This window comes from Sorex araneus, chromosome 6, assembly GCF_027595985.1.
Source record: "Sorex araneus isolate mSorAra2 chromosome 6, mSorAra2.pri, whole genome shotgun sequence".
NCBI classification, from domain to species: domain Eukaryota; kingdom Metazoa; phylum Chordata; class Mammalia; order Eulipotyphla; family Soricidae; genus Sorex; species Sorex araneus.
In genome coordinates this window covers 164443629-164466203 of record NC_073307.1, presented here as the reverse complement: position 1 = coordinate 164466203, position 22575 = coordinate 164443629, and the positions used below count along the sequence as shown (strand labels likewise).

The window sequence follows — 22575 nt, the reverse complement described above, 5'->3', positions numbered from 1 at the left end:
AGCCCGCCGCGCCCTCGGCGGCCATCCGGGCCCCCCGCCCCTCCCCCGCCGCTCCGCCTGCGGAAAGCCCGCTTTTCCGGGGCGCGGCCCCGGCGGGGATGGGGCTGCCGCGGGAGCGCGCCCGGCCCCGGGGGCCCACAGCAGCCCCAACACGGGGGTACGTGCTCCCCATCCGCCGGGCGAGTGGTGCAGACCACCCAGCCGTGTTCTCTCGGCGCGGCCGGGGAGACCCCTAGCTCGGGCGAATTACAAACCTAAACCTGACCCAACCTCCTTCCCTCTCCCCGCTGCCGCCTCCCACACAGCACCCCGGAGTCACACGCTCCTGTCTCTGCCCTCAATTTCTTCCACTCGGTATGTTACTCGGTTTCTAGGATTCTCCTTCTCCCCGGGACTGGCTCAAATGCCACCACCTCCAAGGCCCATCCCGGCCAGCCACTTGCAGAAACCAGGCCATGCCCACTGATGCATTTGTACCCAGCTGTCACGTCCTGCCCCAGCAGCCTGGCAAAGGCCTGTTGCGGACGGAGGTCTGGCCCGTCAGGAGCCTCAGGAACACTGGGCCCAGGACTTGAGGGAAGCAGCTCCCCCGCACCCTGGGCTGGGCTCGGGACCACGGGGTTTGGATTTGTGTTTTCCAGCAAGGCTTGGTGTGTTCTGCCACAAGTGCTCTCAGGAAGCGCTGACCTGGCCAGCTTCCCGGGCCCTCTCTCTCCCGGCCCAGTCCGGGTGCTAAGCAGGCTATTTTTACTCCCCAAGGCCGAAGCAATAAGGACAAAGGAGACCTAGGTACTCCCCAGGGCCTTCTCGGCAGGGCCACTGAAGTGTGGAGACCCACTGAGCAAGGCCGTGGCCTCCCACCCAGTGGGGCAGCTGCAGCTGGACAGAGAGGGGCCGCCTGAGCATGTGTGCAGAAGGGGGACCCCCAGGAGATAAAGGAGGACCAGGACTGCTGCATATTCATCTCTTTCCTTGGGAAACAGCTTTATTTACAAAACAGGTCTGAAATAAGAACAGGAAACGACAAGTCCTCGGGATCGGTGGGGAGAGCAGGCTCTTGGGGACCCATGTGTGAGGCCCAGGCAGCCAGGCGCAGGGCCTCACGGAGGGCCAGGTGCACAAGGGACACCTAAAATTTGAATTCCTTGTACTTCTTGCTGCCCCCGCGGCTATCCTGGGGCTGAGCTTTCCGCTTCTTCTGCTACAGGGGAAAAAAGAAACAGGTTACAGCCGTTAATCCTCCCAAACGCCGGTGGGCGCGGCCTGACACAGCCCTGGAGGTCTGGGTTCTGCCCCCACTGCCCCCGCAGACCCGGGGAGCTGCTGCCGCTCCTCGGCCAGACCCTCTGCTGGCCTTCGCCATCCCCCCAGGTTTACCATCGCACGCCCATCACTAGAGGGCACCCCGCACCCAGGCGCCCCTACCTTCTGTTTGGCCGCGTGCTCGGCCACCATGTCACTGAAGTCTTCCTTCTCCACTTGGGCCTGCTGCTCCCGCACGTGCTCCTCGTACTTCTGGGTCATGGCCATGGGGTCCAGCTCCAATTCCTCGGGGGCCAGGGCCACTTCCACCCCTTGCAGCTCGGGAGCTGGCCCCTTCCGGCTCATTACCTGGAAGAGACCCGCGCCTGGTCATCTCCAAAGAGCAGCTCAGAGGCCCAGACTCCTGTCCCAGGGTCCTCCTCAGCGCTCACCGTGGACATGTCATAAATGTGGGTGGACCCCATCATGGCTCCCCCGACAGTGGCCGTTCTCTTCTCTGGCAACACGGTGAACAGCTGGGGCGTCTCGCTTCTGCAAAGGACAGTGGGCTCAAGTCCCCGATGGAAGGGCTCGAAGGGCCTCGGGGCGGGGAAGCCAAGGCCCAAGGGCAGCATCTTCACCTGCTCTGGACAGACCAAGACACTCAAGGGGAAAGGGGGCCCCTGAAGCTGCCAACAGGGAAGATCTGGGTGGTGGGGAACGGGGTGGGGCCCTGCTGAATTTGGGGGGTCAGGGAGGAGGAAAGAGACTGACTTCAGGTTCCCCCAGAGCAGCGTCCACAGATCAGAGCCGGAGAGTTCCCCACAAACCCTCGGCAGGGAGAAAGGAGAAAGGAGCGGGAGAGAACAGACCGCCCGGCTCAGCGGTGCTGGAGTTCTAGTACACACAACTTGGACTTCCAGCACTTTCTGGAGCATAAGAGCTATCCGCAGTCAAGTCTTCCCACCCAGTTTGGGGGGTTTCACATGAAACCCCGGAGAACAGCCCTGCAGCTTCCACCAACCCTTCCCACGACCGACTGCCGACCCAACTCCTGCTCTCTGCAGTTCAGCCGGGGCCAGCCTTTTGTTCTCTCCTAGAACATGCAAAACCCAGACCTCTTCCAGAAAGCCACTTTCAAATTACTGAGCCTGGGGTGACAAAGTACAGTGATACCTGAGGTGGGAAACAAATGAGGGGAGAGCTTGACAGCCCCACCCAGAGAGCCCGCAGGGTGGGTGCGGGAAGCACCGGACACAGACCGGAGCAGAGGAAGCAGCGAAAACCAACAACTCAAGAGGCCAGAGCAGCTCTTACTGGTACCCAGGGGAGCATGGGTGGAGAAGGCAGGAGAGCAGCACTCGCGGTCCCAGAGGGAGCGACGGAACAGCGGCTGTTGCAGCCCAGGCCGTGGCAGGCGCGCCCAGTCCCCCAAGACAGGCTGAAAATCCTCCTAACTCTCCGGCACTGCAGGGGCGCAGAGGGCTGCCCCGTGAACCCCACAGCAAAACCTGGAAACCAGGGGCTAGAGTGATAGCACAGCGGGGAGGGCGTTTGCCTTGCACACGGCCGACCCGAGTTCGAATCCCAGCATACCATATGTTCCCCCGAGCACCGCCAGGAGTAATTCCTGAGTGCATGAGCCAGGAGTGAATCGCCGGGTGTGACCCAAAAAGCAAAAAAAAAAAAAAACAAAAAAAAAACTGGAAACCAAACTGCCGGTGACGCTACATAGAACCCTGAACGTTTAAGATTTACGGAATCCGGAAGCATGCCGGAGCTGGAGAGTGCAGGGGGCGAAGCGTGGCACTTGACTGGCACGCAGCTGACTAGGGTGCCAGCCCTGGCACGGGAGTCCCTGAGCACAGAGCAAGAAGCAAGGCCTGAACCCAGCCGGGTGGGGAGAGACAAAAGTATGTGGGATCCAAGTCAGTAGATTCCAAATTCTGGCACCCATCAAGAAACGCACAGGCTTGCAGAGAAGCACGAAGGCGTGATCCTTCAGAGAAAAACCACTGATTTCAATCAACCCGGAGCAGGCACAGATGTTAGCATTAGCAGGCGAGTACATTAAAATGTTATTATAACAGCACTCCATCTGTTCAAAGAGTAAAAAAAGACGCAGAAGATATAAAAAGATGCGCACCACGCTGCCGAAGATGAAAATCACACTAGATGGGGCTTCTGTCAGATAGAAACTACAGAAAAAAAATATTAGCAGACTTGAAGACATAGGAATAGAAATGGTCCAAAATTAGTTACAGGTGGGCTGGAGCAATAGTACAGCGGGTAGGGCGTTTGCCTTGCACACGGTCAACCTGAGTTCGATTCCCAATATCCCATATGGTCCCCCAAGCACTGCTAGGAGTAATTCCTGAGTGCAAAGCCAGGAGTAACCCCTGTGCATCGCCAGGTGTGACCCAAAAAGCAAAAAATAAAATAAAATAAAACATAATTAGTTACTGGGCCAGAGCAATAGTACAGCAGGGAGGGCGTTTGCCTTGCGTGCAGCTTACCCAGTTTTGATCCCTGGCATCCCATATGGCCCCCCAAGCACCGCCAGGAGTAATTCTTGAGTGCAGAGCCAGGAATAAGCCTTGAGCTTCACCAGGAGTGACCCAAAAAGCCCCTCCCTCAAAAAAGTAAAGAAATAAATTACAGAAGGATTTGGGGGGGATATTTTTGGGGGAGACCTTGGGCCACACCGGGTGGTGCTTACTCCTGACAGACAGCATTCAGGGGATCACTCCTAATAGGCCCAGAAGACCACTGGATACTGGGGATCAAACCTGGGTCAGCCAGGAGCAAGATAAGCACCCTCCCCACTGCAAACCTCTCCAGCCCCAGAGGGTTTTTTTAAGAAGGGTAACTCCTGGCACTATTGGCCCAGCAGCACAAAGGGCGTGGCACTCAGGCCAGTGTTCAGTGACACGCAGGCTGTACCCAAAGGCCTTCTGGGAGGCCGGGCAATGCAAGGGATGGAATCAGCCTCACACACTGCTGGCACATGCTCGCTCTACCAGCCACATGTGACCACCAGCCCAGAAAAATGCGCGTCAAAAATGAACAGAGCAGGGGCTGGAGCGATAGCACAGCGGGTAGGGTGTTTGCTTTGCACGCGGCCGACCCAGGTTCAAATCCCAGCATCCCATATGGTCCCCCTGAGCACTGCCAGGGGGTAATTCCTGAGTAAAGAGCCAGGAGTAACCCCTGTGCATCGCCAGGTGTGACCCGAAAAGAAAAAAAATTAATAAATAAATAAAATAATAAAATGAACAGAGCAGGGCCCAGGTATGTGGCTCAGTGGGAAAGCATCTATTTGCTTTGCGAAAGGTTATTGCTCAGGCTCTGGGTTTGATTCCAATAACACAAGAGGAAAAGGGGGGGAGGGGAGAACAGAAAACCAGAGGCTGGAGAGATAGGACAGTGCAGGTTATGGGGCGTGCTTTGTACACAGCTGACCTTGGGGTCAATCCCCAGCACCCCATATGTCAGACTGAATCCTTTTTTTTTTTAATGGGGAGGGGCTTGTCTCCCCATTAAAAACCTGTCTCTGCTCAAGGCTTACTCCTGGAAGGCTAGGAGGACCATATGGGGTTCCGGGGACTAACCCCAGGTCAGTTGTGTATAAGACAGTGCACAAAATAAAAATAAAATTAAAATAAATACAAAAATAAAATCGAGGAGAAAATAAAGATCACCAGTTAAGATGAGAAACTACAGGAAAACCTCAAAAGATCTAAGAAATCTTTTTTTTTTTTTTGGCTCTTTGGGTCACACCCAACAATGCACAAGGGTTACTCCTGGCTCTGCACTCGGGAAAGGAATTACTCCTGGCAGTGCTCAGGGGACCATATGGGATGCTGGGAATCAAACCCGGGTCAGCTGTGTGCAAGGCAAACACCCTACCCGCTGTACTATTGCTCCAGCCCCAGATCTAAGAAATCTTTTACTGAAAATACTGAAATTCCCAAAGGAGTTGAGTTGGAAACAATATAACAATATTTGGCAGCTAGTGTGACAGTGCAGGAGCTAGGGCACTTGCCTCGCATACAGCCACCCCAGGTCCAATCCCCAGCATCCCTTAGGGTCCCCTGAGCCCCACCAGGAGTGATCCCTGAGCGCAGAGCCAGGAGTCAGTCCTGAGCACTGCTAGGCGTGGCCAAAAACAAAACAAACAAAAAAAAGTAAAGAAAAGAAAAAGAGAACTGTACTGACATACTACCTCACACAGCACATTGTAATCAAATTGTCCAAAACTGCAGAGAAAAACCGTAAAAAGCAGCCAGGGAAAAACACACACATATATATAGAACAAAAGCAGGAAGGCGAGAGCTCTCCAGAGCGCAAGGAAGACGCCCTGGGTGCAGGATCCTCACCGCGGGAAAACACTGCCGAGCCGGCACACGACTCTGGGCAAATTTTGCAAAAGGAAGGTCAAGCGATTTAGGCTTCAAAAGCTGAACCTCTTCCTGACCAGCAGACCTACAAAACATACTGAAGGGGCCAGAAAGGTAGTCCAGTGCGCTGTGGGCTTGCCTTGCACGCAGCCGACCAGGGTTCAATCCCGGCACCCAGGAAGTTGCACCCAAGTCCCACCAGGCATGATCCCTGAGCACAGCAAGTGGGGCCCAAAAACGAATGAACAAAAGTTAATGTTCGAGGAGGCCTTTATGGCCAAAGGAATAAATGCCAGGTAGAAACAGGACCATAAACACACAAAAGGCCGAAGACCACTGCCGACAGGCTCATTCTCCACTGAGGGGCCGCACCTCCACCTGAGATGTGCACTCGGACTCCCCCCACGACTAAGCCCGAGGTCTCTCTCGAACTCACATCTTTTCTTCCCCTCTCATTCCTCTAAGTAAAAAAACAAAACTTTTTCTTTAAAAAAAAAAAAAAAAAAAAAAAACTGTGTCACTCAAGTCAAAAAGAACACTGCAAAGAGTCCTTACACGGACTGTTTATGGGTCAACAGATGATTCTTATTTAAATATCCCTAAAACATAACTGGCCCCTTAAAACTAGTAACCACTGGGGCCAGAGAGAGAGTACAGGGGGTTAAAGCACTCATCATGCAAGTAGCCATGATTCTGGAGCACAGAGCCAGCCCCAAGCACAGCCAGGAGTACCCCCCCACTCACACCCCCCCCCCCGCAGCAAAAGAAATAAGTATCTTTAAAAAGGTCAGCTGCGGGGGCTGGAGCAATAGCACAGTGAGGAGGGCATTTGCCTTGCACTCGGCCGACCTGGGTTCGATTCCCAACATCCCATACGGTCCCCCGAGCACCGCCAGGAGTAATTCCTGAGTGCATGAGCCAGGAGTAACCCCTGTGCATCGCCAGGTGTGACCCAAAAAGAAAAAAAAAAAAAAAAAGTCAGCTGGGGGCCGGTGCTAGTGCAATGGTGAGGGCACATGCCAAGGGCAGCTGGGGTCGGGGTGTTCGAGCACTGCGGGGCCCAAGCAGCACCAATCCCAGGCGCCTGCATCCAACCAGCTGCCCTGCTGGCGCGGTGGGACCTCCTCTAGGCCTCCTGGTCCTATTGAGAACCACCTCACTGTCCAAAAAGGTTCAGTTAACTCAAAGGGTAGGAAATGGGGGGAGAGACGGAAGAAAGGAGAGAACGGACAAGGCCCACTGCCTCGGGAAAAAGGCCAAATCCCCACTAAGCCTTGAGGAGCCGACAGTCACAGCCCTGCAAACCTGGTGCAAGCCAGAGGCCCCGGCCTGACTGCCCAGCTCCTGACTGAGCAACTCACCCCAAAGCCGCCTCCTCAGGGCTGGCCGGGCTCCCACCTGCCCCTCTCTGCCCCACCCCCAGCCTCTTCCGTGCCAGCCCACCCTCCCTGAAATCACCGGGGACCTGCCCTGGGGGCCCGGGAGGAGACACCCCCGTTCGCCATCCTGAGGGGAAGCGGAAGCCCACCCCGGCCCCTCACCCGTCCATCGCCTCCTCAATCTTCTTCTTCCTCAACTCGATGAGCTCAGGGGTCTCCATTCCCGCCGGAACCGACGAGAAGCCTCCTGGGGTGATGAGGCCACTGCGGAGAAAGGAAGAAGGTCCCACGTGACGAGCCGGCCACCCAGGGCCGCCTCGCCCAGGAGGCCACGGCCACAGCGAGCGCACCTGTCCGCGGGGGTGATGAAGCCGGTCTCGTCCGGCTTGTCTTCGTCACTCTCCTCCTCCTCCTCCTCCTCCGAAGACTCCTCATCAGACGGCTCCAGCTCCCCCCACGGGGTCCGATCGATCTCTTCCTCCTCGGTCTTGGTCTGGAAAAGGCCACCAGCCCGCAGACGCTCAGCGCTCCGTCACCACTGCATGCCGGGCGGGGGACAGGGCACTAGGACAGCAGGAGGGCCTGGGCCATGCACGCGCTGACCACGGTTTGCTCCCCGGCACCTCAGGGCTCCCTGAGCACAGGAGTGATCTCTGAGCACAGAGACAGGAGTAAGCCCTGAGCACTGCCAGTTGAGCACTGCCAGTTGCGGCCCAGCGGGAAAAAACCCAAAACCAACCACCCGACCTGGAACACGCGTCCACCAACTGCGTGCTGTCGGGACACGGAGGAAAAGCAAGCCTGCACACGGGGGCCGTACCTGAAACTCGGCAGCATTGGTCCCGAACACGTCCCCGTACAGCGGCTTCCCCGTCTCGTCGACCGGGGGTTTCCCCCAGCCCCCGGCGTGATACCCGAAGGAGCAGCTCTGCAGGGAAAGGCAGGTGGGTTCACCCCGCAACTCAAGACACGGCCAGGGCTGTGCACACTGCACTTGGGACGGCGGGCAGGCAAGGTTGGAACACGGTACAAGGCCAAGGGCACGAGCGACAAAGATAAGGAGGGGACAGGTAGGGAGCAGGGGATATGACAATACCCCATCTCCAGGGCCAAGCCATGCCACTATCTCAATACAACAAATACTCCAGGGGCTGGAACAACAGGATAGCAGGGAGGCGCCTGCTATGCACGCGGCTGACCCGGTTCGATCCCCATCACCCTATATGGTCCCCCGAGCCCGTCGGGAGTAACTCCTGAGTGCAGCGTCAGGATAAGCACGAGCACCCCTGGGGCTGGGTGGTGGCTGAGTGCCCCCAGAACCACGGGGCTCTCTGAAAATCAGCAACAAGGGGCGCCAGGCCGCCTCGGGCATCCCAAGTAGAAAAAAACAAAGAAACAAGAACTTCAAAAATGGCAACTTCTTACTGACCGTTCCTTATGCAGAAGAGTTTATAAAATAATCAATGTCCCTAAAGAGACAGAAACCCTTTCCTTCTGGGGGCGGGGAAAGCTCCCAAGCAGTGCTCAGGAACCCCAGGAAAGCAGGGAGGGGAGGGCTGGAGCTGTAGTTCAGGGGGAACGGCACCTGCCTTGCACACGGCCCACCAGCTTGATCCCTGGATCCCACATGGCTCCCTGGGCGCGGTCAGGAGTGATCCCGAGCACAGAGCTGGGAGAAAGCCTCGAGCACCGCCAGCTGTGGTACCCACCCCCCGACACACAGACACAGACACACACACACACACACACACACACACACACACACACACACCCCAAAGAAAGGAAATAGCAGGGGTCACTCCCAAGGACACCGGCCCCGACTGTGCAAGGGGGAAGGTTCAGCGCTGGGAGGTCACCAGGGACACAGCCAGGCAGCGGCAAGGACCAGGCAGGGGCCAAGGACTCGCCACACACTCACTCCAAACTTCCGTGCTAGTTCCTCGGCCCCAGGGACCAAATTCTTTATCTGCAGTTTACAAATGCCTTCTTGGGGACCAGATCGCTATTGCAGCGGGCAAGGCTCTTGCCTTGCTCACAGCCAACCCGGCATCCCATGTGGGTCACCACGCCCACCAGGAATGATTCCCGGGTCGAGTCAGGAGGAACCCCTGAGCACCGCCAGGTGTGGACCACCAGAAACAAAAAGGCTCCTTATGGGGTCAGAGGAAGAGCCGAGGGGTTCGGCCACTCCCATTCAGTCCCTGGCTCCCACGTGCCCCTGAGCATCGGCGGGGACAGCGCTGCAGGCTCCCCGGCATCACCGGGTCGGCCCAGGTGCCACCAGCATCACAGGCCCTCAGTGAGCGGCAAGTCGGGAGGGTGGGAATTGCCAGATGGAGACCCCAAACCTCCTAGAGAACCCCCAGTAAAAAAAATAATTACTTCCTTTCCACTAATTTTTAAAAGCCCCATAAATTAAATATACTGTCTGCTAAACTTTAACCCAATCATACTTATTTAGTAACGACTTTACTGTTACTCTACCGGTACCCTTGTTTTACATCCATGAGAGACAGAGACACGCCACCCAATCTTAAACATTGTTATCCTGAGAGGTAAAACTGTGGGTGATGTCAGGACGCGTGCTTTGCCTTGCAAACAGCTGACCCGGGTTCAATTCCCGGCACCCCCTATGGTGCCCGAGCCCACCAGAGTGATCCCTAAGAGTAGAGTCAAGAGTAAGCCCTGAGCACTGCCACACGTGGCCCCAAAACAAAACATACAAACAAAAAACTGAGAATGATCTGTTTCATCTTTCTACTTGTCGATTCTGATGAACTAGTTTATGAACGTGTCAGGCTCGGGAGAGGAAGACAGAGACGCCAGAGCAACAGTACAATGTTTAGGGCAGTTGCCTTGCACGCGGCCAACCCAGGTGCAAACCCCAGCACCCCAGGAGTAAACCCTGAGCACGCTGGGTGCAACAGACAGAGATGGAGAGGGAGGGAGGAAGGGAGGGAGGGGAAAAGGGAGGGAGAGTGGGAGGGAGGGAGGGGTGAGGAGAGGGAGGGCGGGCGCTGTGATGACACGAAGGCACCCAGAAGGAAAGGCTGGTGCTTACCTCAGGGATGGGCGAGTTCAGCCCCGGGATCTTCAGGTTGGGGTACGAGGGGGGTGGCCCGTATCTCTGCATGGCGATCAGCCACGGGGGCGGGACCTTGTGGGCATTCTGCAGACGACAGGACTCATCAGCCCGCCCAGTCTGGCCTCCCGCCCGCCCCAACACCCCCCCCAGGCAGGCCATGGCACTCACTGGCCCCACGGGCATCCCCAGGGAAATCCTCAGCTCGTCAGACAGGTCTCCGGGCTTCTTCTCCTTCAGGCGTGTCTCAAACTCCTTCCCCTGAGGAAAACAGTGTCCGCTGCATTGTGGTAGCAGACATGGGGACTCGGCGACAAGAGGGCATGAGGGCGGGGCCGGAGTGATAGCACAGCGGGTAGGGCGTTTGCCTTGCACGCGGCCGACCCGGGTTCGATCCCCGGCATCCCATATGGTCCCCCAAGCACTGCCAGGAGTGATTCCTGAGTGCAAAGCCAGGAGTAACCCCTGAGCATCGCTGGGTGTGACCAAAAAAGCAAAAAAAAAAAGAGGGCATGAGGGCAAAGATGAGAAGCTTCTTCGGGCTGCCCCTGCCCTAATGCCCGTCGCTTCTTTCCCTGGCCGTGGAGGGAGAGAGGCGGGGAAGCCGGCCTCCAGTGCTGCCGCAACCCAGCGCGACACGGCGACTGCAAGCCCTTTCCCCTATCAAGGAGGGCACTCGGCATGGCGGGTCTCCAAGATCCTCCAACCTCCCGATTCCCACCACGAGGATTCATGCTCCAGGGTCAGAGAGAGCCACACACCCCACAGCCCTTGCCATCGGCCTCTGTAACCCCCTTCAAGAAAGCTAGCACAGGCTGAGGGGGGAGCCCCCGACACGCGGGGGACCAGCATCCCATTCCCGGGCCCCCGGCAGGAGGGACCCCCTGGCGCAGAGCCAGGAGAAGCCCTCAACAACGCCAGGTGCGGCCCCAAAGGAGACCACCCAGACATGCCCTGCACCTCAGGGGAAGGTCTCGAGCACAGCCCCCTGAGGGCAACGGGCGGGGGCGGAGGGCTCCCAGGGCTCGGACCTCGTAGTACAGGTCCCCGTGGATGGTGAGCTTGGGCTTGGTCTGCCACTTGAAGAAGGCGTCGTGCAGCTTCTGGTAGTCGATGTCGATCTTGCCCATCTTGGGCCGGACCTTCTCCCGCATCTTCGACTTCATGGTCTTCTGCTCCTCCTGAGGCAGAGACACCCACACGGGGGTCATTCACCCAGACCCTTCCCCCCACACCCAACGCCCTCCACTCCCGAAACGCTCCAGAGAACAGTTTCCTGTCCCCAAAGACCCCAAGCCCTCCCTGCTCACAGCCCTCCGAGGGCGCATGCTCAGAGGCTCTGCCTCTGCAGGAGAGCTGGGGGCTCCCACCGGACACGCTCCCGCCCCGCGCTCTGCTCTGACCGACGCAAAATCGTGGATGGAAACGTTTCCACACCACAAGTTCCGAACTACATCAGGCATGGGTGGGAGACACGGGGCAGGGCCTGAGGGCAGCCAGCGGCCCAGAGGGACAGGGGGCCCCGAGGAGGGCGACGAGACGGTGGGGGCCGAGGGGGTCGCGGGGCCCCTCACCTTCTCCTGCAGGGCCTCCCGCATCTCCTGGATGCCCGTGCGCTTGATGAAGTCGGGCAGCTCGAAGGGCGGCTTCTCGATGCCGCGCTTGCCCTGCAGGTACTTGCGCTTGAAACACCAGTGGCGAGGCACCGGCACGGAGTTCCGAGTGGCCTTGAGGTGAACCAGGAGCTTGGGGTCCTGGGCTGTGACGTCATGCATCTCCACGACATCGGGCCGGGCCACCAGCTGGAAAACACAAGCCTGCGCCTCGAGAGCCGCCCCCGGGCCCCCAGGCGCCTCCGAAGCCCTGCCCGGAGGGGTCCCGGGAGCTCGGCTGGGGCCCCACCTGCTTGAGCTCGGCCACCGTGAAGCGGTTCATCCGGCGCAGCTTCTTCTTGGACAGCTTGGCGGCTTCCGGCTTCTTCTCCTAGAACAGAGTGACCACCTGTCTCTCTGTCTCTTATCTCTGCATCTCTGTCTCTCCTGTCTCTTATCTCTGCGTCTGTCTGTGTCTGTGTCTTCAGCTCTGTCTCTGTGTGTGTGTCTGTGTCTGTGTTTCTATCTCTGTGTCTTTAGCTGTCTTTGTCTCTGTGTGTGTCTCTGTCTTTAGTTCTGTCTCTGTGTCTCTCTCTGTCTCTGTATCTTTAGCTGTGTCTCTGTCTGCGTCACCCAGGGACCGAAGGCTCAGCCCCTCCCGGGCGGGCAGCTCACCTGCTCGTCGTCGCTGCTGTCATCGTCGCTGTCCCTGGGCTCCTCCTCAAAGCCCTTCTTCTTGGGGATGGCGGAGTTCTCCAGCTTGTCCAGCTTCTCCGGCTCCTTCTCCTTCTCCTTCTTCACATCGTCGGTGAGCTGTGGAGGCAGCAGCCTGGAACCCAAGCCCCGGGCCCCAAGCCCCAGGCCCCTCCCTCGTTCCGGGCCCTGACGTCCCGCCCCCACCTCCAGCCCTCCCACCCTCACTCTACCTTGAAAGCCTCAAAGATCCTTTTGAAGAAGATGAAGTTGGGCTCATAAATCTCTGGCTCCTCAGTCACGTACTCAATCTCCACGTCAGCGGCCTTGGGGGACTCGGAGCCCCGGGCCCGGGACTCTTTCTCGCGCTCCCCCGAGCTCTCGGAGGATGGCCCCCGCACCCGCTGCGGCTTCTTCTTCTTCTTGCGGTTGCGACGCTTCCGGTTTTTCTGCCCGATCAAGCCCAAGTGTTCAGAATCCAGGCACGCACCTGCCCTCCCGAGTCTCCCTCGGCGGCCAGGAAGCCTCGAGGTCGGGCTCCCAAGGTCCACCCCGTCAGGCCGCAGGTGGGTCCCGGCCCACCCTCCTCGCGCCTCCCAACCCCCACGGGGACCGGGACAGCACACGGCTGACGGCGACGGAAGGCAAGCGGCGGGGCAGGGAGCAGGAACTGGGCTGCGGCTGCAGAACCACTTATGGGCCATGACATCAGCGGCCAAACCCCGCGCCAGGCCCCCACACGGCTCCAAGCCAGACCTCTTTCCTGGACACGGACACAGTGTCCTCCTCGGGCTCAGAGGCCGACGGGCCCAGGGACGAGCGCGCGTCCGTCTCCATTTCCTCTTCCTCTGTGAGGGCAAATGCAGAAGGCGACGGTCAGTCAGCCCAACGCCCTCGGAACCGAGAGCAGCTCCCACCGCCGCTGGGGGCAGGGCCATGTGCACACCCACACTCGCCTCGCCTCGCTCCCCTGTACATGCACGCACGCACACACACACATACACACACACTCACCTCGCCTCGCTCCCCCGTACACGCACGCACACACACACAGTCTCATCCTCCCATACACGCGCACACACCCCCACTCACCTCGCCTCTCACCCCCATACAAGCAAACACACACACGCATGCGTGCCCACTCACCTCGCCTCAGCTCTCCTATACACACACGTACACACACCCGCACGCATGCACTCACCTCACCTCGCTCTCCTGTACACGCTCACACACACATGCACGCACACACCACACTCACCTCACCCTCCTGTACACACGCATGCACACACCCGCACATACTCGCCTCACCTCGCTCCTCCATTCACACACACACACACACACACACGCACGCACCCACTCACCTCGTCTCAGCAATTCCACACACTCCCCTCACCTTACTCCCATACACGCGCACACACACACGCACACACTTGCCTCACCTCACACTTCCGTACACACAGACGCACTTACCTCACCTCACTCTCCCACACACAGACACGCACACATGCACACGCACACACTTGCCTCACTTCAGCTCTCCCATACACACACATACGTGCGCACTCACTTCACCTCAGTTCTCTCATACACACACGCACACATATACACACTCACCTTGCCTCAGTTCTCTCCCGTACACACGCACACACACACTCCACACTCGCCTCAGCTCTACCATACACACACACACACATATATACACACTCACACTCCACTCACCTCACCTCCCCTCTCTCTCTCTCTCTCTCTCTCTCTCTCTCTCATACACACATGAACAGTCAGCCTCGCCTCAGCTCGCGCTCACCCTGCTGGGAGTTCATCTCTTCCTGGCGGCTCTCCTTCAGCTGCAGGATCTTCTCCAAAGCCTGTGGGATCTTGGGCCCCACAGAGGGGTCGTCCATCTACCAGAAAGCACCAGCAGCGGGGGTGACCGTGGTGCCCCTCCCATGCTGCAAAGGTTCCCGGCTACAGGAACTGTCAACAGACCCAGCCCCCAGCACCCCCGAGGGGACCCCGGAATAAGCGCCTCCCCGACCCTCTGTGCCCTACTGAAACACGCTCTAAGCACGGCCTCCCCTGGGCCCAGCCCCTTCATGTCTGACCCTCTGCGGATGACAACCAGTGACCTCCCAAACCGCCCCCAGCCCACAGGAAGGAGCGCCCACCATGCGCCACCTGGTCCCTAGGCGAGCCGGGGGAGCGCCCCACGTGGAGCAGCTACATCCCAGAGATAACGGCAGCAGAGGGGCGCAGGGCGCGAGGCCTGTCTGCTGGGACCTGAAGCCACCCTGCAGGCGAGGCGCTCTCCAGCTGACAGAGACAGGCCAAGCCACCTGCCCGGCACACAGGGGCCCCCCAGCACCCCAGGACCAGCCCCCGAAACTCTACTACTAGAATGGAAAAGCCACTCAATCCCGCCCCCAAGACGCAACCAGTCTCACCTCTCTGTTCTCATCCCCAGGGGGCGGCGGGGGGCCACGAGGCCGAGGAACCGGGGCCCCCATGGGCAGCACCGTGGGCGTGGGGACCACTGGGGCAGCGACTGCGAGGAACAGAGAATCAGAAGAGAAACATCTGGAAATAACATTCCCGAGGGAGAGGTGGCAAAGTGGGGGAGGGGCAGCAACACTGCAGGGGTGCAGGAGCACTGCCCGCAGAGCACATCTCTGGCTTTCGGGGGGATGGAACAGGAATCACTCTCAGGCGTCAACCTGCCTCTGACGGCGACACACGTAGTACCACTAGCGTGAGCTGCGTCACCCCGGGACTGAGCACCAGGGGCACATGCTGTGTCTGTTTTGGGGCGACACCTCTCGGTGCTCAGGGTTACCCCTGGCTCTGTGTTCAGGGATCACGCCTGGCGGGGCTCAGAGAACCAAGTGGGGTACTGGGGACCGAACAAGCGCCCGCCCCACCGTGCTTATGCTTCTATGCATGCCGGAGGCCTGAATTCAGCCCCGGCACCTCTCAGCAACACTCCACGCTCACCGTGAGTGACCCCCACGCAGAGAGCCAGGAGTAGCCGTTGGGGGTCGCCGAGTACACAAGCCACCCCCAAAACACCTGCTGGAAACCGAGGTGGCTGCTAGCCCTTCAGGGGAGGGGGATCTAGAAGGGAGACCGGGAGAGCTTTGGAGGTGCTGGTCAGGTGGACTCTTGGTCGAGACCCTGGCATAGGGACATTCGTGGCATCTGCCCACTTAGGAGGTGGCACTTGAGCGGTGAATAAAACCTGCTTTGTCACCGTCGCTGCTTCCCCTTCCACTTCAAGAGTCCTACCTCGAGGACCCAGCGGGGTGCGGACACCAATCTGGGCCAGGTCTTGTGGGGCGCGAGGAACGGGGGTGCCCATCTTGGCGATCTCCTGCTGCCGCTCCTGTTCCAGTAACACGGCGGCCTGCAGGAAGGAAGTGGGTGCAGAGGCAGCTCGGCCATCTGTCCGGCACTGAGGCCCTGGCCAGCGGCGTCTCCGGGCTGGCTACCAGGCCCCGGGAGAACAATCAGGAACAGTGCAGCGGCGGCTCCCCCCGTGGCCACACACCCGGGTCCCTACCCCAGGCCAAGAACCCTCGGGGCACCCGGGGCAAGGCCTCCAGACAACACCCCAGAAAGTTCTGGTTCTTGGCACCGAATGAAATATTTGGCTAAATGCTGCTTATAACTTAGAACAAGAGTTTTCTTGTTTCTCTCCTCCCCCCCAAAGATTAAACCCTTTCTAGGGAACAAGGAATCCTTTTTCCTTATCTGCCCCTCAAGATCTCGCCCGAGCTGGGTAACAAACTGTCTGGTACAGTCCGTGTTTATTTTCTAACCGCCTGAGAATAACCCATCAGATAACACCCAGGGCTCTGGGGCTCAATTACCAGCCCCAAATGGGATCCCTCAGCGGTGTCCAAATCCAACACAGAGTTAGCCCAGATTCTCTCAAGGCAACGACATGGCAACAGGTGTTTCCCACCATCACCAGCCACTCTGCCAGGCTTTACCAGCCACTTTGTGGACCCTTGTATGTTCTTGCTTTTCTGCTTTGATTTGTATCTTTCAACGATGCGTTTAAAAAAAGAAAAATACTTAGCCCAGAGGGCTTTTCACAGGCGCCAGTCCTACGTTTCCCAACCCCCGGCCCACAAAAAACGACTTGGCAGGGGCCAGAGCGATCGTTCATCCGGCGGGGCTCCTGCCTTGCACACAGCTCACCCAAGTTCAATCCCCGGCATCCCAGATGGTCCCCCAGCACTGCCAGGAGTAAGTCCTGAACGCAGAGCCAGGAAAAAGCCCTGAGCATCGCCGGGTGTGACCCAAAATAGAACAAAACAGACTCGGCAGACGATCTGGAACTTAGTTTAGGGCGGTGCAGCCCCCGTGGCGTTTTGAGCACAAAGTCCCCAGAGTGGCAGCGAGTGGACTGAACGTGGGCCACACACCCGCTGTCCCACGCGTTCACATCCTTCAGTGGACGCCCTCCCTGCTTCAGAAAGAAACACGCTCCTACCACCACCAATACCTCCATCGCTCTGCCACGAAGCCACTTCCTGGGGTGCTCACGCAGCCTCGGGCCTACATCCCAGCTTTCGGTGCAGCCCTTCCCGGAAGCCTCCGCCTAGGCCCTACCTGCTTCGCACGCTCCTCCTGCTGCATCAGCAACGCCGCCTGCTGCTGGGCCAGCTTCAGCCGCTCCTCCTCGGTCAGCGCCACCGGCTCGCCCACCCGGAGAGGAGGCGGCGGACCCAGGTTCGGTGGTCGAGGTCCAACTGCCATGGGAAAGCCGAGGCCGAGGCCGGGAGGCGGTGGGGGCGGCGGGGGCGGCGGCTGCAGAGGGGGCAGTCCCATGGGCGGGGGCGGCATGGGGATCCCCGAGAGCTGTGGAGGGAAGCAGCCCATGAGCCGGGAAGCGCCGGCGACAGCACAATGCACTTGACTCCCCGAAGTGCCAGGGCGCAAACACCCGGCGGGCACCAGGGAGCTCGGAGGCCTGCACACGAGCTCGCACAGGGCCTGGCTTCTGTCGAGCACGGGAGGGTCCTCAGGCACGGAGCTGGGAGTAGGCCTGTGTGTCGACCCCCCGACACACACGCATGGAACTGAGAGGCTTGACAGCCGACATACGCCAGATCCGGGGTGCTCTGCTCAGTCACCAACCAGAGGCACTGACAACAACCAGGGAGCGACACAAGGTAGGAGGGGAGGGGGGACTACTTCCACCGGGGGCCAATCAAGCCAAGCAGCCCCCTGGTTGAACTTTTGGGGGGATATTGGGGAAGGCAGCGCTCAGGAGACCCACATGGCGTTAAAACCCAAAGCAGGACACGCTCTAGGCAAGACGTGTTTCGGTTCCATTTCCCTGGCCCCGACCCCGACCCTTAGGTGGCTTCTGAACTGTTCTCTTTGGGCCCCACGCTATGTGTACTCCCATCTCGGTGCTTGAGGACCGCTCCCAGCAGTGCTCAGGGGGCCATGTGATGCTGGGATCCAATCTAGAGCCCCCACATGCCAAGCTCATACTTTAGCCCTTTGAGCTACTCACCTGGCGCCAAGCTTAACTGTATTGGACCTTTCTGAGGGGAGGGAACACTCAGTGGTGCTCAGGGACTACTCCTAGCTCAGTCTTCTCAGGAGCTGTTCCCCACCGGTGCTCAGGGTTCAAATCCAGGCCTCCTGCACACAGAGCCTGAGGCCCAGCCTGCTGAGTGGCCTGTCAGGTCCCCTGAGCTGAATCTGCAGTGACAGGTAAAACTTGGAAGAGCCAACATGAGGGAGGGACCCGGGGCTTAGGATCAAGGCAGTACTGCCTCGGCCGGGGCGCTCGCTGAGAGGGCTTTCGACAATTCAGACGGAGTCACAAAACTCCACGTGAAGATTGCAAAAAATCTTGACTGTTTTTGTATTTGGGGGCCAAAGAGATAGTACAGTGAGTAGGACGCTCGCCATGTGCACGACCACGCTGGGCTCCACTCCCAGCCCACGCCCTAGCAGCAGTCATCCCTGAGCACCAGCAGGCATGGCACAGTAACAGACTGAAATAGGCAGGGATCGATAGGGACATGATAGATGAACAGTGACTGCTGCCAGAGCAAGAATACACCAAGAAGGGCATTTGCTTTGCACACGGCATGCCTAGAATCAATCTCTGGCACCCATATGGTCCCCCAAGCCCACCAAGAGTGATCCCTGAGTGCAGAGCCAGGAGTAATCCCGGAGCACTGCTGACTGTGGCACAAAAACACAAAAGAATATATACATGGGTATTTTATACATATATGTGCACATACACATCTATGTATGCAGCACTACAGCACTGTCGTCCCATTGCTCATCAATTTGCTCGAGCGGGCACCAGTAACGTCTCAATTGTGAGACTTGTTACTGTTTGGCATATGAGTATGCCACGGGTAGCTTGCCAGGCCCTGCCGATCTATGTACGTCTATATATGTCAAAGGACAAGTCAAAGGACAATCTATTACTGAGTCTGGAGCTGCAGACAGTAATTTAAGGCTCCTGCCCTGCATGTGGCTGACCCTGGTTTGATCCCAGGCACCACATATGGTCTCCCAGGCACTGACAGGAGTGAGCCTTGAGCACAGAGTCAGAAGTCTAGAGCACACAGAAAGCAAAAATCAAAAAAAGGGAAAAAAAATTTATTTTGCTTTGGTAGAAAGATATGCCGGAGTTAAGGCACTTACCTTGCATGCAGCTAACCTCAGTTCAATGTCTAGAACTACATATGTACTACTGTGTGTGTGTGTGTGTGTGCGCTCGCGTATGTGTTGAGCCTAGCACGCAGCCGACCAGCATCCCATATGGTCCCCTGAGCACCACCAGGAGTAATTCCTGAGTGTATGAGCAGGGAGTAACCCTGTGTATCACCAGGTATGACCCAAAAAACAACAAAAAATAATAATAAAATTAAAAATAAATAAATCTGAAGTGCTTGTTTTTGGGGGCTGGAGTGACAGGACAGTGGGTAGGGCATTCATCTTAAATGCAGCCAACCTGGGTTCGATCCCCACCATCCCATATGGTCCCCTATGCACTGCCAGGAGTAACTCCTGAGTGCAGAGCAAGGAGTAACCCCTGAGCACTACCAGGTGTGATCCAAAAAGGAAAAATATATATATATATATATATATATTTTAAAGCACTTGTCTTGGGGCAGGACTGATAGTACAGCCAACGGGTGGGGTATTTGCATTGCAACAAGTGTCTGATCCAGGTTTGATCCCTGGCACCGAGTATGGTACCCTGAGCCTACAGGAGTGATCACTAAGCACAAAGCCGGGGTAAGCCCTGAGCACCACTGAGTGTGGCCCAATATCAAAAACAACAACAAAAATCAATAAATAAAGCACTTGCCGTCCACACAACTGACTGGTCTGAACCCAGGTAAGAGACCCCAGAACACACCAAGAGTGACCCCTGGGCCGAGTTGGGCCAGGAGGCAGGAGCACCGCCAGCTGTGGCCCAGACCCTCCATCCCACCCTAAGACTTAAGGGGGCCAGAGCGATAGCTGGACACGCTGAGTGCTTTACACGCAGGAGACCCTGCTCAATGGTCAGCACCCGTGGGGCAGCAGCCCCTGAGTACTGCCGGGCCTGGCCCCAAGAGGAAAAAAGAATTTTAGGGCTGGAGCGATAGCACAGTGGATAGGGCATTTGCCTTGCACGCGGCCCACCCGGGTTCAAATCCCAGCATCCCATATGGTCCCCTGAGCACCGCCAGGGGTGATTCCTGAGTGCATGAGCCAGGAGTGACCCCTGTGCATTGCTGGGTGTGACCCAAAAAGAAAAAAAAAATTTAAAGACCATGCTTTGCGATCTACAATCAGTCCGTGTTTGATCTGCAGAGATACTTATATGCCCACCAAATATCTGAGGGTGTACAGGAAAGATGACGGGTCACGTGGGAGAAGGCAGCCGCGACAAACCCTGGCGCAGGTCCTCCCTTACCTGCGCCGACATGGGCGGGGGCGCCGCTTTGTCCCCATCGTCACCTCTCAGGACCGGCCGGTTCAGCACGATGCCCGTCTGCAAGAGAAAGGGCTGCCCGTGAGCGCCAGGGCGGTGCCGCCGCCGACACTCCGTGTCACTCGCGCACGGGAGCGACGCGGGGCGGCGGGCAGCACCGACACGTGCGGACGCGGCGGCAGCCCCCGCGCCCCGCCCCCAGCCCTCACCTGGCGGGTGTAGGTCTGCAGCCGCTCCACCAGCTCCTCGCGACTCCCTGCTGGGCGAAGCACAGGTGCGAGCGGGCAGGTCAGACGAGCCGCGCCGCGGGCCCGACCCGGCCGGGAGGCCCGCCCCCCGCCCCGGATCTCCGGGGAAACCGGCCTCCGCCGCCCGCTCCAGGCCTCTCACTGCTCCTCACCTTGGATCGGCGCCCCGATCTCTACCAACTTAGCCTGAAGCTCCTGGGCAGCCCAGGCGCCATAGTGTCCGGGAGGCGGCGGCGGCGGCAGCTGCAGCTCCCCCTTCGGCGCCTCGGGATGCTCGGCCGCCATCTTAGCAGCAGGAAGGCGCGCGCCTCGCCCGGAAGCCCAGGCCTGCGTCCCGGAACTTCCGGCCGCGCCGCACGTCACGCCCGCCCCAGGCTTGGAAGGTCTTTGCGACGGAGACCCATGGGGAAACCTGATTCGCCAGCGCCGCGGCCCTGTCTGGTCGCGACGCCTTCTGGGAGTTGTAGTACGCCTGGGTGCTGCGGCGCCTCCACACGCGCGCGCGCGTGTGTGTACACGGAAGCCCCCGTGGGGGCGGGGCTGTGGGACGAGCAGGCCCCGCCCCGAGGGCGTGGCTTCGGCGCGTCCGCCGCTCCGCGGAGCCGGGCGCCCAGGTGCCCTGGAGAGGCCGGAATGGTTGAGTTCCCAGGAATTCCCGGGGGCCCCCGTTCCCCCCGGTGGCCGCGCATTGCGGGCGCCAAGTGGGAGATGCAGCCGATGCCTGTGATAAAACAGTGTCTGATTGTCTGCCCGCCCGCCCCCGGCCCAGCCGTGGATGAATGGATTGAAAGGGGATCAGGTCCGGAGCCGAGCCTGCCCGCCCGGGCTGAGCTCCAGCTCCGACCTGGGGGAAGGGCAACACTAAAGCCCCTTTTTCCACCTTCCCGGCTGATTCAGATGTAGCCTCTGCGAAGTCTCTTCCCTCCCACTTTAACTTTCTTTCCTTGGAACTCCAGGGTGTGTTCAAGCTTCCACCTTCTCCCTGAACTGCACCCTAGAACAAAACGGTGACCGACTGTGTCGCCCCACCTGGACGCTCTCAATGAAGATTACTGGGGGGAGGGGTGGCAGTAAAGGTGCAGTTCCCAGGACAGAATTTGCATTTGTTGTTGTTGTTGGGGAGGTGTGGCCAGGGGGCATACCAGTGATGCTCAGGGGTTACTCCTAGCTCTGCACTCAGAAATCACTCCCAAGAGTGCTCGCGGATCATGAGATGCTGGCGATCAAACCCAGGCCAGCTGCTTGCAAGGCAAGTGCCCTACCTGCTGTGCTGTACTCTCAGTCCCAGTCTTTTCTATATTTTGTATCAAAAAAGCAAATGGGGGTGGGGGGACTGGAGCAATAACACAGCAGGTAGGGCATTTGCCTTTCACACGGCCGACCCAGGTTCGATTCCCAGCATCCCATATGGTCCCCTGAGCACCGCCAGGGGTAATTCCTGAGTGCAGAGCCAGGAGTAGTAACCCCTGTGTATCGCTAAGTGTGACCCAAAAAGCAGAGACTCTGCCTGCCTTGCCTCTCCAGCCCTCACTGGAAGTCTGTGTGCGGGAGGGAATTGGCAGCTATCCTTTGCCCATCCTCCTGCCCCTCTTCTGACCCTGTAGGTCTTTGCCCTCCAGCTGTGCCCCTAGCTCTGCCCTGTGCCTGACAGCCAGGTTCAGTGTTGGTTGGGCAACAGAGCAGCCGTCTCATGCCTTCACATGCCTCACATCCTCCATTTTTCTCTAACACACTCCTGTCCACTAGCCGTCTCAAGCCTTCATATGCCTCGCATCCTCCGTTTTTTTCTAACACGCTCCTGTCCACTGAACAGCCGCAACAGAACATGAGCATGAGTGAAAGACTTAGGAAAGACACAAGAGAGGGCCTGGACCAAGAGGGTCCCTTGACCTCCTTGTCCCAACACGGAAATACTCTCAGCTCCCGCTACACCCAGCAGGGTTCAGGGCTTATCCCTGATTCTGTGCCCTGGGACC

At 58.5% G+C, this 22575-nt stretch overlaps 1 protein-coding gene across 3 annotated transcripts; it reads right to left on the bottom strand.

Annotated features, from left to right (window-relative positions):
* Positions 1–959: 959 nt before the first annotated feature.
* On the bottom strand, positions 960–20924 carry SF3B2 (splicing factor 3b subunit 2). Of its 3 annotated transcripts, none has more exons than XM_055143109.1 (21): positions 20752–20924; positions 20561–20610; positions 20334–20411; positions 17000–17248; positions 15668–15785; positions 14830–14930; positions 14193–14289; positions 13145–13236; positions 12622–12837; positions 12371–12508; positions 12006–12083; positions 11678–11905; positions 11135–11284; positions 10275–10364; positions 10083–10190; positions 7842–7949; positions 7372–7514; positions 7184–7285; positions 1695–1794; positions 1426–1611; positions 960–1201 (listed from the first exon to the last, which is right to left on the bottom strand). In XM_055143109.1, exons 1-21 carry the CDS (start codon positions 20882–20884, stop codon positions 1130–1132), a joined length of 2637 nt encoding a protein of 878 aa, XP_054999084.1. In that variant the 5' UTR covers positions 20885–20924; the 3' UTR covers positions 960–1129. The 3 variants fall into 3 exon arrangements, with proteins under 3 accessions (XP_054999084.1, XP_054999082.1, XP_004618491.1); XM_055143107.1 differs by having other exon boundaries at positions 12006–12086; positions 20752–20923; XM_004618434.2 differs by having other exon boundaries at positions 12006–12086; positions 20561–20607; positions 20752–20923.
* Positions 20925–22575: the final 1651 nt, after the last annotated feature.

Coding starts and splice junctions, on each gene's coding strand:
- SF3B2 (XM_055143107.1), bottom strand. CDS start 20,884: ATGGCGGCCGAGCATCCCGAGGCGCCGAAGGGGGAGCTGCAGCTGCCG. Junction 11,285..11,677: donor GGGAGGCCCTGCAGGAGAAG/GTGAGGGGCCCC, acceptor TCTCTGCCTCAG/GAGGAGCAGAAGACCATGAA. Junction 1,202..1,425: donor AGCACGCGGCCAAACAGAAG/GTAGGGGCGCCT, acceptor TTTCCCCTGTAG/CAGAAGAAGCGGAAAGCTCA.